We start from the raw sequence: 17,005 nt of genomic DNA, 5'->3' as shown, positions 1-17,005 counted from the left end.
TGGATTCACTGAATTTCAGTGGCACAAAAATTTTGGAATATTATATCAAATAAAAACGTATGCCATGACAGTAGGTTCGACAGGTGCGTTACTCACATATTTTTTGAAGCAATAAAAAGAACTTTAAACTGATAAAATCTGGTTTTATAGTAACACTCTATTATAAATGCTGCTGCATTCGAGGATGGTCGGAAGTCAGATTTTTCCGAGTTCAAACCAGGAAGTGTGTACGGGAACGCCCCCTTGAACTAGAAAATTCCACTTGCGAAGTCGGGTAAAAAAATATCCCGACTTAACCGCCGACCTACACGTGACATCACTCTACAATGGTGACCCCTTTGGAAACACAGACCGTAGATGGTAAAACACAATTAACTCAAGTATAAAACTAGATTGCTTTCTTCATTAATAATATTCAACATGACTTCACGTAACACAACGTACGTGACAGTATCCCGCTATCTCCCTGCATGAAATTATACGGTGAACTACTGAACTGTATGGAATGCTTATAAAATAAGATAAAAACAATAAATGAAGCAAAATTGTGAGAACAACTTTTTCAAAATTAGTTTTGAGGACCAAAATAAAAAAACAAGATATCACTATCCGCCATTTTGGTTGTTTACTTTCGCCTCAAACGCTTTTAGGTCGGAACCGGGAAAAAACAACTCGGATATATCCGACTTCCGACCATCTTCCAATGCAGCATAAGTCATGCTTTTAACGTAGCAGGTGTGGCTATCTTATTTACAGTGCTAATGCTAGCTTAGTATTAGCCTACTAGTGCTGATATTTTGTTTTGGGAGTAGGGGATTTTGTGAATGTTACATACAAATCTTGTTAGCAGTTTTAACACAGCAAACTTCCCCTTTAATAATGTTTTAAATGGCGTTTGGCATGTATTTAAATTACAATCTGGGTTAGCTTCATATGAAAATGTGTTCTACACAAAGCAAACACAATGTTTGACAGACATTGATTCTTTGAGTCTGCAGCTATTTTTTATCTTTATCTTATCGTGTGGACACAACATTTTATGTTATTTTAAGAAAACCTAAAAATTATATAAAATTCAGCTTGATGAATGAAACACATGAAACAATAAGACAGTTTATAAAACCATAACTTTGTTGCGGAAGAGTAGGTTTTTTTTATGCTCAATAAAGTTCTGTGTTGGTTCTCTGTGACTTATATTACAGTAAGTTACAACATGAGACTTTGCTGTCTGCCAGGATAAGAGTTAATCTATTGTGTAAAGTTTGTGTAGCCACGCCACTGCGCTGTAATGATAGTATAAGAACAAGCAGCAGAAAAATCAGCCGGCCGCCCCCGTAAATGAAAGGACATCCCTGAAGCCTTTTATATCAGACTCTTGTTCATCTTTGTGTGCTTCCATCTCTTTTGTCACACGCAAGCACAACTAATCCCATCTTAAGCCTTTTTCCATCCTTTTCTTTACATTCAGACAATTCTTCTTTCGGATTGCATTTGTTCCGTTTGAGGAACGGCAGCAAATACTGACCTCAAGGGGTTTTGTCTTGGAATTATCCAGGCACAGTAATTGTTAAAATAGATACAGCATGATAGCTTTCATTTTCATGTCATTACACCAAAAGTCAGCAGTGGCGAAATAACTCATGCTCCGTACATCAGTAGAAGTACAGATACAAGACTGGTAAAAGTAAAATAACTTTTTCATCTCCAGTACTTAGGTTTAAAAAGAAAAAGTGCAGACGGAAATGCACTGAAGCACTATTAACAAGTAAAAATTATTTTTTGTTTTTTTACGATCAATGTTTCATTTTCATATAATTTGATCAATTACGGTTAACATAATCATCTGAATTTCCCTTTGAAAATGTTTTAATTAGGGTTGTCAAAATTAATGCGTGAATTTTTTTAATGTCTTAAAAATACTGTGCAATTATGCCATCTAGCGGCAGAAAAATGACATTAACACAAATCAATATCACACTCGTTTTACAGTACTGTACATCTTTTTAATTTTAACAAAATTTTATGAATTATTATGAAATTACTGTATCAATGACATATGCCATATTTCTATTAGTTTAAATTTTTTTCCATTTTATCTTTTAACAAGAGTATGAAACATATTATTGTACATTTAGAACAGATATCAAATGAGTTAACTGTTGATGTCAATTACGATTACAAATTTTAAACGCCTGACACCCCTACTTTTAATTTTACTTATCAGAATTTGATTTTTTTAATAAATGACCCATATAAAAAAATCTTGCTTCTTCAAATCTATTGCATCGTTGTTTTTCTATGTCCCTGTGGTCCCTCTTTTTCAGCCATATAAATCCCCAAGATCTAGACTATTTGCATGTTTTTGTATGCCATGTCACCTGCAATGATTTAACACAAATTAATGATCCTAGTTTGAAAAAGCAAGGTGTAGAAAGTACAGAAATCTGTTTTCAAATCTACAGAAAAAATCTGAAAAATAAACACTATAGTAATGTACAGTGAACTGAAAAATCTCTTCCCAGTTCCAGCCACTGCTAAAATGAGAATTCAACATCCATTCATCCATCCCATAACCTTGTCCTGAGGCAACTTGAGAGCACCAGGTCAGCCTAAAGAAGATTTTTACCAACACTTTGACAGGATTCAGATCATAATGTATGTACTGTAAGTTCACCTCAGCAACTATTCTGATAGCCATTCATTTTGGGGGGAAAATGTGCAGCAAAATAGTTCCCCAGCAGCAATAAACTCTAGTAAACACGATTATTTCCCTCCAGTCTCGCTCGTCACACATACCTGTATCTGTCTGCACTGCTACACCCCGATGCTCTGACTCCATTCCGCTATGACCAAGCTTATATCAGCAGAGAAGTTGTAATATGGACAAGGGTAATGCCTGTTATTCTGGGGGGAGCTCTTATTGCGACTGTTGTGATGCTGAGATTCCTCCGGTTTTCAATTAGACGCTCTGAGGCTCTCCACAGCTTGTTGCTTTTGTAATCTCTCAGACAAGGCAGACAGTGTATGGGACACTGATCACCTCACAACCCTAAGCCTAGTTGAGTTCAGAGTGTAGAGTGAACCGCAGACCACTCTACACTTGGAATGCAGACCTCATTGGCTTGTATTATAACCCTCCGACGGAAGACTCATCTTATTTGCATTAGCGCCGGGCTGTTTGTACCATGGTATACAGTTGTGCTTGAAAGTTTACATACACTAGACTTATGAGCGCACTGTATGGTGAGAAAAAGACTCCCCTCATGCCCATTAAAATCAGAGCGGTCGAAGCAGAAATAGACTTGCTGGGTTCCGCATGCACAAAAGGTGCTTTTATGCAGGTAAACTACAAGATCTCACCTTGCGAATGATGTCGTCGCTCGTGTATGTGATGTGACATCCATGTGTGATCCACCCCCAGTTGTGTGTGCAGTCGGGGGGTCCTATTAAAATACTTTAAGATTATAATTATAATAACTCGTTCAATGTTTCTTGCCAGTTTGCCCTTCCTATTTATTTATTTATATATATATATAAAAAAATAATAATTGGGGTTGTGAGCTGTCTTAGTTTTCCTAGCCCTATAAAGTGTCCTTGGGTGTCTTGAAAGGCGCTGATAAATTATTATTATTATTATTATTATTCAATTCTATTTGTGCGTGTCCACCAAATACACAAACATGCTAAGTAGACTTGCCTGGCACAAATATGAAGATGCACCCATTTTTACGCCAAGCGCAGTCTATTATTTTTTCATAAATCTATGTTTTTTTTTACATATCACGACTGTTGTCATTCTTCCAGGAGTGCAAACAGGTTTGGCAGAAAAGGCTGGGAAAGTAAAAAAGTCAGACTCCAATGGGATTACTTTTAAATAGACCTTTGTAATTTTTAATTTTTAATATATATTTTGTTAGTGACACCAGTCCTGGATTTATTTTTTGACAGTCCAGTATAATGATGACTACAAATAATATTTTATGTAAAATCAATTTTATAATTAAAACACCTTGGAAGTGAACCAGTGACATGGACTGGATAGTTCATCTTTGGAGGTTCTACTATAATTAACACAACACTGAACACTGTAACTCGGATTAAATAAATGAAAGGATATGTAAGATAAAGATAAAACCTTAGATCCCAATTGCAATTTCATTTAGTATTTATGAAATAAAATTGAGGTTGCCACCAAATTTCAAGCTACTCATCTTTCCGTCCGTGTACAAATTCCATTCATGTAGTACGCTGTGTCTCTACGGTCCATGTTAAAACACAGATGAACGTGTCTGTACTGGGCATTAGGAATTAGATGTTGGCGTAGTTTTAAAAACAATAGCCCAAACCTTATCATCAGCTCGGTTTGCCTGCAGGTGTTATCCTTAAAAGTGACACTAATTTGTGTACATTTCGCAAAGCACACAAAATCTTCGCCTCAAGACACAGAGCTTTGGCTGCATGCCATATCGCATTACTAAAATGTTCTAGCTCTCCCGTGGTGTTGTCACAAACGAGAGAAAACAGTTGTCACTGGATTAGTCATGGTGATTACACTTAGAGAACTCTTGCTTGGCTTCCCTCAAATTTTGATTTGTACTAAGAAAGTTATTGTCGCACTTGTCGTACGATTGAAATGGTTAACTCATATTTAAATGCTGTTTTTGTATTCTTTTTTTTTTAGTACACTTTTTTTTTCTGCAGATTTTTAAATCGAAATTAGGGTAGAAAAAAATGTTTCCATTAGGAAACTGCTGTGAGCTTGCTCATGACAAAATAATTAAATCATTCTCCAGTCATATGACAGACCCTGTCCTTGTGCATGCAATCCATAGGTATAATTCATTAACTGATTTTTTTTTTATGGTATAACAAAAACAGTAGATCAACCCTTAAAATAGTCCAAAAGCTATTATTTTACAATTTTTACAATATTAATGTCTTGCAAAAATGAAAATACACACAAGAAAGGCATTAATACAGCCTCAATGTATGTATGCTAAATTCAAAAAGTAATTTCTTCTGAATTTGGTTGTGTGTGTCTGTGTGCTGCAGTCCCCCCCTCCCCCGGTGTCTAATCGTAGTGTTATGCCAGATCACTGGAGAACATTCTCTATCAGCAATTAGAATATGATTATATTTTCTTTCGTGGTGGTCCCTGGGAGTCACTGCGTGTGATTTTCAGCCTGCCTCCCCTCAACAAGTTCAGTCGAGTGGAGCCGTTGCTAAAGTCTGAAAATTCCAGTTCGTGCATACATGTTAACAGACTCTGATCCTTATGATGCAACATAACATAGCCTACTGTCGAGCTGTTAGGTGTCATGTCTACATAGGTGCTTATATCAATGACCGGTCACCTGCATAAGGAACGGCTGTTGCAGATTGGTATTCTAGTCAGGTCAGTGAAGCTGACAAACCAATTTAGCGGCACGATGCCCACACGGAGTCTTCATTTCTATATTATTCCCTCACACACATACAGACACGCACACCAATCATTATCAACACAGGTCTAAAATAGAAATGCAAATGTCAGCCTAATGTCTCAGGTGTTATTTAAAAAAATAAGACTTAATTTAATATAGTGACCAAGATCAATTTTTGCATAACAGTTTCTGTCATGTCATATGCAACTTTAGAGAGCAAACTTTCTATTTTTCATCCTTATATACAAATGTACAACACCTAGTTTGATGTCTGCGTACACTTGTGTGTATGCATGTATGTGTGTGTTTTATGTATTGCAATCTGTGCTATTATCCACTTGAGAAATATGTTGCCATTGTGATTCTCTCAAGTGTATTGGTTTTATACCATTTACCCTTACAGAACCATGTGCATACTTTTGACCCTGGTACAGTTACCTTTTTTTTTTTTAGTACAGTTACCTTTAAAGGCCTCATTCCCCACCCAAGTGAAGTGATACAATTAAGTTCAGCCACAGCACATCAGATCTTGCTTTTATACTATCTGTAAGGATGTTGACAGCATGGGTGCAGGCCCGCCCACCAGGTATTTGCCACACCTCCAGACCCACATGTAACTAAGGAAAACTGAGGTCCATATATTGTTATTATGATAGGGGGTCACTGAGCAATGATTTTTCTGGTCCCTAACCTCGGACCTGTTTGTCCAGGTAACAACTTAATCCCTCCACCACGATTAACTGGCAGCTAAGGGAGGGCAACTTCAAACATCCAATTCAACACAATCTTGTAATGTACTGTCACTAACTCTGGTTCCACTAGATAAAGGTGACTAATTTGCTATAAACAGCCATATTTTTCTTCTAAACAGCTTTCCAGACCAATTGAATTGGCCGCATTATCACATATTAAACAATGTTGACTGTTTACTGTTCACTACATGCACATTATTATCTGGATTACTAGTAAACAGATTTTTCTATTCCTATCTGTCCATACTGCACTATAAATGAACACAACTTTCGTGACCACAGGTGTTGCCATGGGAACAAGCTTGGCAAGAAAAGTTCTTAAAACAGATGTCACCGTAGTGGACTGAGAAGCCTGGACATTAAATGGCATACGCACCTTGTGAATACAGCCGGTTCACTTCACCTGCCTGATGCCCCAGGCACTTTCACTGGCATGAATATCTTGTCTACCCTTTTTGAGAGGGCACATAATTCTGGTAAAAAATATTACCACAATGTTGCCACAAACAGTATACATAATACTGTACTATGTGCATATATTGGCACTGATTGCTTGAAGCAGCGTTCACCTATTCTTGCTGAAGGCAAGGTAAATACAGACGGTAGGCATGAATACTAATCTGTTGAGCAAAGCGGTGCAGGTTTGCTGCCTGCCTTACATAGATATGAACCATTTCAGATCTTGATGGGTCAAAAGGAGAGTATATGGTCGTAATGCCTTGTTCAATTTGGCTACTGGTCAGGGCACTCTGACAGGGTTGCATCTTTTATTGCAAGCGCTGCTGTGAGTCAGTCTTTATCGTTTTACCTTGTTAGAGCTGATCACTCCTCTCTTGCCACAAAGTTTGAAAATATCAGGGTTATGTCTTCAGGTCCATGAGAATTGATGGCAGCTTGTTACGCCAAACAAAAGAAAATGGAGGTAAAAGTTTTAGCAAAGCTGCCATTACTTTGGAATGACTCATGGAAAAGTACATGGGACACTATTTCAATCCAATTAGTCAACCCATGCGTTAACTGCTTCTTTAATTTCATTATCCCAACCTCTTTTGCAATTAAAATACACAAGAATATGCTTCATAGACATTGTTAGAGAAATGAAAAGCAATTTAACAGCATATTATTAAATTATAAAAAGTAAGCTCACCAAGCTGCACTGTAATAGCCCAATGCAAATATGTATACAACACAGGGCAACAATTCAATGTTGACTAAAATACTATAATTGTAAATATACAGTACCATCACTTTATATTAGTGATGTACTCAATATGTAATCAATACAATTGTGTGTTTATGTACCGGTAATATGTAATTGACAAGTCCATTGCAGACTGAACATTAGCTGACAGGAAGAAAAAAAAGGCATCTTTATACTACTACAATAGAATACTGTACTTGCAAATAAACAAATCATATACAGACAGAAAATAGCTCAATTTCTCCACACAATTTAGATTACTGAATAAGCCTGACATAATTCTCTGTCACATTTATCCCTTTGCTCCTCCCTCTGTACACCTTTTGGCCTCAATTGAGGTTAATTACCTCAGGGCTCAAATGGAGCTGTCTTCTTCTGTCCCCACACTTGGCCCATGCGCTTTCTTCTGAAGCTTCCCTCCTCTCTATTTCAGATTTACGGGGCAATAATAGAGCAGCGAATGGGGAGTGAGGAACACAGACATGGGTTAATCTGTTGACCTGAGCTGTTGTGCACTTTGGATTTAGCATCTGGATTTACTGTATTTCTTCTTTACTATGCTACAAATGATCTTGAAGGGAATTATTCCTAATCCCTCAAAGTACAGCTGAAGGTTCATTATTAGCCCGCACGTGAAAAGAATGGCAAAGAACAGAACCATTTCTAGTAAAGGCAATGAAATACTGACATAATTGAATTTGGAGTCATATAAGTAGCATTATTTTCTTATTCGAGTCTTGGGACAGTGACTAATAAGAGCATATTTCAGGAATTGCTCTGTAAGTGTTTTTAAATGGAGCAGCATTGGTGGTGCATACAGTTAGTTAGCATGTGTCCTTTTCTGCATTGCGATGTCTCCATGCAATATGTGAGCATGTCATGCCGGCGAATGGAATCAAGTGTGTTCACAGGCACAACAGCGCAAACTGCCCTTTTTTTAAATCCAATATTTTAGTTTACCTAATAATGTGTATTGTTACGGATAATAACAGGAAATAAAAGCTGGACATTGATTACTGTGATTCACTGCCAACCAGTCCAGGGTGTACTGTGCCTCAAAACCTCAAAATCAGCTGTAAAGCGGTGAATACTGTATGTGATAATATCCCATCGTACTTGCCGAGTGCAATTTTACATTCGTGAAATCATAACATCTCTTCGGGGTACATTTACACAAGAATGGTAAAGTCAATAATTGTTTGTGTGCGTGCATGCGTTAATGCTTGAAATGTTTACCATATAGAAATAAAACTGAAGGGATCCATAATATTTTTACAGCAGCCTTGACACTTTTTTTGTTACAAAGAAAATGTGCTTGCTGTCCATTGTTAATATTCCAACCACTGCTGTCAACCTACTAACCTGATATTTGACATGAAATATTAACGATAGCTCTGCAGCTGCATTGGATATATCAACAAATCTGAAAGCATTTTAGAAAACACACACATGAACTCTTTTGGAAAGGAGACACAGCAATGAAAACAAAACAATTTCAAAGAACAGAAAGGCAAGAGACATCACTGTTTAATTTGAAACTGAGCCAAACTAAAGTCGTCGTGAGAGTTGTTTGTCCATACATTCTAAAGCTGCGTTCAATAATCTATATCACCCGTGCAAGGGTCGGAGGGGGCTGAAGTCTATCTTAGCTGACTTAAGGTGAGAGGCGGGGTACACCTTGGACTTATCCCCTGTCAATCACAAGGCTGACAGACAATCATTCACACTCACATTTACACCTACAGGATTTCAATCGACCTACCTTACATGTATGTGTGTGTGTTTTGTGTTTACTCTGTAGGAAAGCTATATAGAAGGATGCTTCTCTTGTTTTTGTATAGCTACACAAAAGGCAACTTATTAGAAACAGTTCTCTGTATATGCAGTACATTTCTAGACCATGGCCAACTACGCCCACATTAATAAATTCCCAAACATGTAATGTTTGGGAAGTGTGGATTTGTTTAGAGCTCGCACATCAAAAATGTGTTTATCTGTTCAGATTTGATCTGATGTCAAAGTACAAATATACAGTCAAATTCCGAAATGTATTTATATTATTTGGCCTTTGCTATGTAAATTGTGATTTGCAGTGACAGTTTTTTTTTTTACTATAAAAGAAGGAAGGATAGTTTTACATGTTTCTAGCACAAGGGTCAACACTTTAACCGTGGGCACAAAATAGCCATCATGGATCACAGGCAAAAACATAGCTCACAACTAATGGAACATTGTGATTCCCTAGATATGATGCAAAAGTAATTATTTGAAAATGTAAGCAATCGCAGAGTTTTATAGAACTGGTACTATCAAGGTTGTTGCATTGTTGTGACCAACCCGTGCCCATGCGGGCTAGGCGGCCATGCCGCCTGACCAAGTGGCGTGTGCCTCCTCCTAACCGCACACAACCCCACTTGACGCATGGATCTAAAAAAAAAAAGGAAAAAGTTTGTATTATTATTATTATTATAATTATTGTTGTTGTTGTTGTTGCTACCTTGTTAAATAAAAATCATTTGTATCAGTAGGCTAAAAATGAACATGAACATAGATGAAAATAAATGTAATTATCATTATTCATAATAAATAATTAAAGTTATTTTTCAATAAATGTATTACTTCAAAAGTGTGTAGTGTAAAAACTGGTAGCACTATACTATAGCGTACTGTTATTTTATTTAAAAAATTAATTTGGACTTGTTGAAAAAAAAAAAATATTTATCATGTCTTTTTTTAAGACATCTACAATTTGCTTTTACATAGCACCATATTTGGAACATTTGAAACGCATGCTGCAGAGTTGTTGTTTGACTTTCGGCTTAGTCCCTGTCAGGTGAAACATAAAAAGTTAAAAACACAAAGTTAGAGTCACTGTTAAAACTTTTGTCCTTGAGTGCATGCACAATAAATGGCCAAGATGTTGAAAAAAAAAATCTCAATAATATGCATTTAGCTGTTCTGCAAGGCACAACCTCATTGTATAAATACATATTTTTGATTGTATCATTTTCTTTGCAAAGGATTTGTGGCAGTGCTGATGTAGTTTAACCCATCTAGTTGTTGTTCTGCACTCAAGACTACGTAGTGCATATCCTGTCATACTTTATCGTATATGTACCACTTTTTTTTTATTTTTATAAGCAGTTGAATAGTTTTTGCTGAGCATGTTTGCACAGTATTCAATTTAGCATACACAATATAGCGGAGAGATAGAGGAGTTTGTGTGCTGTCAGCTGGTCAGCACAGAATATATTGACATAAGACATAAGTGAATTAGTTCCATTTGGACTTGACTTGACTTTCGGGGTCATTTCATTCAGCTCTGTCTGCTCTATTGTTTGCCTTCTTATTCAGAAGATCTTTTTGATAACATTCAAATGTATGGCTTGTGTCTATCGACAGATTGCATAGGGGGCCTCTACAGCTCTCCAACAAATACATACGGAGGGTTTCAAAATGGATTACAATAAAAGCGGGAGAGCAGTCAATGTTTCTGAGTAGTGTAGTGTAGTATGTGTGTGTGCACTCACGCAACAGGAACAGTGGCTGCAATCGCGTCATGTACTCTAACAGTCTCTAACAGTAGTCAAAACAAAGCAAATTCGTGTGAACAGAGAGTGTGAGGTGTGTCAGAAAAGTTCCAGTGTTGATGTCACAACAGTTGTCAATCAAATATGTTTTCACCTCTAAAGAAAAACATCTAAATTGGGAAAGAGGGGGAAATCACACCAAGCCACGTGGGGTGTGTGTAGAGGTGTGCTCATACACGGGAATGTTGGGTAAGATTATTTTCTTCATAGATTATTTCCAGATTTCCAGAATTGTTTATAGTCATTGTTGATTTTAAATCACAAATTTGGATAGACATCAGTTTATAGAATCGTTTGATTTACTAGTGGAGCAACCAGCATGCATTAAGTGCAGCATGAAGTCTTTAGAGTTTGGTTTTATCTTCCATCCTGAACGCGGACAAGCACACAAAAAAGAAGTAGCATTTCTGTAAGTAACATAAATGTGCCATTCTTACTACTGTAATTAAAGATTGGACTTACATACATAAATAAAATATACATAATTCCTAACAATATAATTTTATAATGCTAAATCATGAATAATTATGCTAACCGTGAGCTAACAATAAGCATGACGCCTTTCTCATACGTAAAATAAAAGCTAGCAAAGAAAGTGCATCAGGGAAGAGGCTCGGACAGCGAGGGATGAAATAAGCGGATGCAGTGTGAACAGGTTAGAAGTGGTGGGTCAGCCTAAGGTTGAGTGAAGAAAGGAATCGCAGCAGAAGCTCCATCCATATTGCATGAAAGAGAAATCCACATTGCTCGTCCACCACCTTTCCCTTCCAAAAACTCTGTGCTGCATCCCAGGGGTTCTGTTGAATTAAGCACAACGCCAGTTCCCGTTTGGCTCTCTGACTTTCTTATCTCTTTTTCTCCCTCACTCACCATCCATCCTTTCCGTCCTTCCAACTAGGGAACACCAACAGTGTTTTTTCCCTGGACTACATCAGTGGTGCCCTGACAGTGAATGGCCAGCTGGACAGAGAAAACCCACTCTACTCAGCAGGATTCACTCTGACTGTCAAGGTGAGCTGATAAATGGGGGTGGGGCGTGAATCTCGTGGTGGAAGAGATTGTCACATCACGGAGTGACCAGATGTCAGGCAAACTTGTCTCAATCGAGCTACGATGATTTTGTGTCGATGCGTTTGACTCAAATGTTCCTGTTTTTGTAATCTTGCTAATTAAAAAAGTTCTCAAGGTACAGTGGATTCTCTGAAGTCAAACAATCTTTTAATGCGACAATCAAAAACACGTTAACCTCTGTTCTTAGTCAAAATTAAAATCTATAAAACAAGTGACAACCTGTGGGGTTGCTTTGGTCTTCTTATCATGTTCTTCTTAATTTAATATACCATCCCCATGTGTTTCTTATGTGTTGTTGTAAAAAGCCAAAGAAAAAGTAAAACACATTTAAATGTACAAGAATATCTAAAATATTTAGTGGTGTCTTGCATGACGTCAATTCAACTTGTGAAGTTTTGCTGGGCTTTAGAGGCATGTATGTGTAATTATACAACTTTATAAACATTCAAACATGGTTCCACGGTACTGTACTGTCTATTTTTGTAATGGCTTTTTTTCAGTCAGTCAGTATGACTTGTGAAACACTATAATAGGACACAGCCAGTTTGCACATATTAGTAAAAAGTGTCCAAACGAAATAAATGATGGAACAACCAATTACATTTCAATCCAATAAAAAAAAAGAGAAAAAAAAGAGTGATATTTACTTGCAAAAAAACCTTCTTCTTTTTCTAAAAAAATATTATAAGGAGAGTTTTGAGTGTAATTTGCAATTGTCACCTTTGTATATTGATTGATCTACCACCTGAGCCATGCCACTCTTGCTGTTTGCAACTATGCTGCATTGCTGGTGTGTTCAAAATGAGACAAAAAACGGGTCTCTTGGCGGTACAACATTCTGCCTGATACCATCAATATACTCACACACAGCAGGAACGGTATGGCTCATGTGGTAGAGAAGCTGTTTCCCAACCTAAAGGTTATGGCTTTGTTCCTCAACCATTGAGTAGCTTTTTTTAATTTTTATTTTTTTAAATAAACTGGTAAAATATACTCATAACTCTCCTTGTAAAATGTACTTAGAATTTCTGAGTGACAAAACTTTCCTAGGTTTTTTTTAAGTAAATATATTCTTTTTTTAACAGTATAGAAGCACCAAATGGTTGAATCCCCAGAATAATTTTGGCCCCCTCCAACTGTTCTCCATTCTCCATGAACTAGGAAATAGACTGCTAACCTAACAAACAGATTGTCAAACAAACCCAAATACAAAGCTCTAAGATTTGTTTTCACTTTTTCTAATAGTATAGCCACAGGTGGGCATTGTCATTTATGTTGCCAATCCGCCATTCGTCATTCGCTAGCCTTCTGTCAGTCCATCATTATTCCAAGCCGGACCAAACTGTAATCACCAGTCCGTCACTCCGACGCTGTTATCTTAACCGTACTTCCATCATCGCTAAATTACATTTCGTCAGAGCTATTGTAGGACCAATTTATCAGTGTTGTGTATGTTTTCTATTCGGTACTGACCCGTTTCCTGACAATTCTGGTGACGATGTAAACCCACTTCCACCTGTGCTTTTTATTTTTAATGTTTCCTGTCATTCATCAGCAAAACGGGCGTCAGGAATAACCTCTAAGTGCAGCCATGTCTGAAGGCTTGCGCTCACCATTTTAGTTAAATATAATCATTATGGCATTGCTATTGATCTTTGACCTTTGCACAGTACTTTACTTTCAATGGAGATCCGAAAGTTTAAAAATTCCCTTTCAAGGTCAAGAGTTCATCTGACACGTGTAGACTGATAGATAATGTGCTCCCGCACAATTGTCATCTTGATAATGTGCCCAGGCATTTGCGGTTTGATCCTTTGATAATGTCCCTTTTGCAGTTTTGTGAGCAGTAAACAGCCCGCAGTCTGTCCAGGGAGGGTTTGTGGAACTGAGTAGCACAAGATAAAGGAATAGGATTTAGTGCCCTCGCTGGTGTGAAGGGCTCTTATGTTGCTCCCTCCTTCTCTTCTTTGTCCTCCTTTTTTGAAGTAGATGCTGTCTCTCAATTCCTCTGTCCCTGCCCTGAGCCTAAAGTGTATCACGCTTGTCTTGCACACCCACTATCTCCTCAACTTCCAACCTCTGTTTTCCTTACCCCATCCACCCCTCCTCCCCCCCACCGTAATTTCTTTTCAGCCACTATTGTGCACGAAGCGGTTTTCGCAGAGTGCAAGAGGGTGCGTGAAATGGATGTCGAAGAGCTGCTGAAAGTGGAAAGATATACAATCCAAGAGCTTTTGTTATCAATGTGACTGCAATGTTGAAGTGTAAAGTTCAATGTTATGTTGAGTCAAATCATTTGCACATGAGCTACACAATAATAATAATGCTGCTTATATATGACATACCTATTTGCACATTTAGTTGCTCTAATGTTCATACAAAGCTGCACGTGAGTGGGAAGCCAGTATCTCTCTCTCTCTCTCTTACACTCTCTGGTTTAATACCCCAAAAAATGACACTTGCAAAAGTATTCCAGTCTTAGTTCATCTTTTTAATTGAAATCAATAATTATGAAGCAGAAAAAAAGCATTTAAAAGTGCTGGAAAAAAATGTCACCCAAAAATGTATTTATAAGATATAGATTTTTTTTTCCTCCTACATTTTCTCTCTGCTTATGCTTCCTTGGTGGTGCTGCTATTGATTTTTGTAAGGCAGAGTAATACAACTAATTTTTCAACTTCAGGCTAGATAATACTGAGATTATGAAGGCAAAGTGACATTGGAATGATTGAGGCTGTACTACCTTTATTATCTGGACACAAGCAGTATGCCCGACTGATTGTGGCACTCGTCTATCAACTATCATCAGACCATAGAAAGCCCAAGTCCATTTCTCCCCTCCCTTTTTTTTCTCTTTGCAGAAGCTTCAATACTCAGACAGCCAGAGAGAGAAATTGTGTAATTAGGTCTTCTCAATTGGACTATTTTCTCTTAAATCTCATTGTGTCTGTGTGTGTGTGTATTGGCCTACACGTGGGGGTCCTCCTTTGGCCTCACTTTGAGCCCTCTGATTCAGCCTGTGCTTTTTTTGATTCGATAAATGAAAAACTGTAAATGCCTGTCTAGATTGTGTGCTGACAGCTTCTATCAGAAATTACATTTAGTGTGACGTATTGTGTCTCTTGTCTTCGTCTCGTCATCCGAATGGCCGCTTCCTTTGTGACTCCCTTCAGGCCACCGAGCTGAAAGAAGACCGCAGTCCATCAGACGCTTCGGTTAGGACCACCTTCACCATCCTGCTTATTGACAAGAATGACAATGCCCCAAAGTTCAACAGTTCCGAGTACCGCGTCCGCATCACTGAGCTTGCCCAGGTGGGCTTTGCGCTGCCCCTCTTCATTCAGGCTGAGGACAAGGATGAGGTGGGTTGATTTTGTCGCTGTATCGTTGACTTGATAATATTGCTCATCAATAGTCATTATTTAGACATTTTTAAACAGCACTTTTAATGTTCCTGCCACTTACCATTAGCCTTATCTATTTCTCAGTCAGTCACAACACATGCACACACTCAGTTCACGTTCAGCTTTTTTCACTCTGCCTCGCTCTCAAATGACGCGCACACAGCCGACACCTGCACGTTGGACTTCACTACAATTTAATTTGCTCTGGAAGAGATGGGACAGAGCATCAAATTATGCCTAACGAGGAAAATCAATCACAGAGGCTGCAGATAAGCAGAAAGCTAGTCAACTCTGATTGATTTAGCCACAGAAGCAGTCAGGGTGGAATTTGTCAGATAACTGCAAGTCAAGTGGATGGTGGGGAAAGGTAGAGAGGAGAACAGAGGCCGTAAAAAAATACAGAAACTAAAGGGAGCCTGCAAGGGAGCAAAAGTTTAAATAAAGGATGCACTGCTGCACGGAACAGGATTGTTTACCACTTAAAACGTGTTCCTACAAGATAACATTTTATATCAACCTATGTTATCAAATGTTGCCCCAAATGTAATCATTTGAGTTGATGACAAAAATATGGACATATGGGCAATATCTCCCCCAAAAATTTGTGCGAGAATAATACCAAGTTTGAACATAGTTTCCTGTTAAGCTTTTCATACAATGTTGTGTTGAACCAAGAAAATAAATTTAACTATTGCAATTAATTTATTTAATTAATATATTTTTTAGAATAGTTGCCTCCACTCTAATAATTGACTTTGTCCACATGAGCTAAATGAGTGCACCAAAGAAGTGTGTGTGTCATTTTATGTGGACAAATATCTCGTTAAGAATTAATTTATACATATAGCTGTATGGCTTTATATAGCAAAGTGGTGGAAATTGATAAACATTTAGCAATTCCGATTCCAATGCCTATCGTTTGGATGAGGGATGGGATTTTTTTTGTTGTACTTATTCAGGTAAAGCAACAGAGAACTTTTTCTCATTTGCCATGCTGACATGGCTGCAAAAGCATTAATTATATCAATAACAATGCATGTAACAGCGAGCCCCCTACCAGCCTGGCAGGTGGGGTTTGACTGAGTTTGTGCTAGAAACATGCCTCCTCCTTATAGCTCACAATCACAGTAAGAGCCCAGCCTGAAGAAAGTAATACAGATCTTATTAATCACAATTGATAATGTACATTAAGTAATGGGTAGGCACCTATCCATATTTAAGGCACTTCAAAACACATCATTACCACACAACAAGCGATAGCTATTAAAAAAAAAACTTTATAGACACTCAGGTTTTTATATCTTCATCTCATTAAAATGTTATTTCGTGGAGAAGAGGCAAAGTGTTTGCCAAAAGACAGACGAATGTTGATCATGAGCCTGAATGGTAATCAGGGATTGATTGATTGATTGATTGATTGATTGATTGATTGATTGATTGATAATTTAAAAAAAGGATGTTTACAAACATGCAATGACACAACTGCTGCTAAAGGGATAAAAACACAATAAAGCCATGGGCTTATTTTCCATTGCGGTCCCTTTTTCATTACAGTTAGCTTTTA

General features: G+C 37.6%; 1 protein-coding gene across 5 annotated transcripts in view; it reads left to right on the top strand.

The window, feature by feature from the left end:
* The window catches only part of cdh23 (cadherin-related 23), a 166,861-nt gene that overhangs the window by 74,861 nt on the left and 74,995 nt on the right, over positions 1-17,005 (top strand). For all 5 annotated transcript variants that reach the window (XM_086092439.1, XM_086092438.1, XM_086092441.1 and 2 more), the window contains exons 10-11: positions 11,865-11,977; positions 15,211-15,399. In XM_086092439.1, the coding sequence (XP_085948565.1) occupies positions 11,865-11,977; positions 15,211-15,399 (302 nt within the window). The remainder of the gene's footprint in view (positions 1-11,864; positions 11,978-15,210; positions 15,400-17,005) is intronic.

Source organism: Leptonotus elevatus, chromosome 13 (assembly GCF_054856555.1).
Source record: "Leptonotus elevatus isolate MCC_2025b chromosome 13, RoL_Lele_1.0, whole genome shotgun sequence".
Taxonomy (NCBI): Eukaryota; Metazoa; Chordata; class Actinopteri; order Syngnathiformes; family Syngnathidae; genus Leptonotus; species Leptonotus elevatus.
This window is presented reverse-complemented; position numbering and strand designations above follow the sequence as displayed.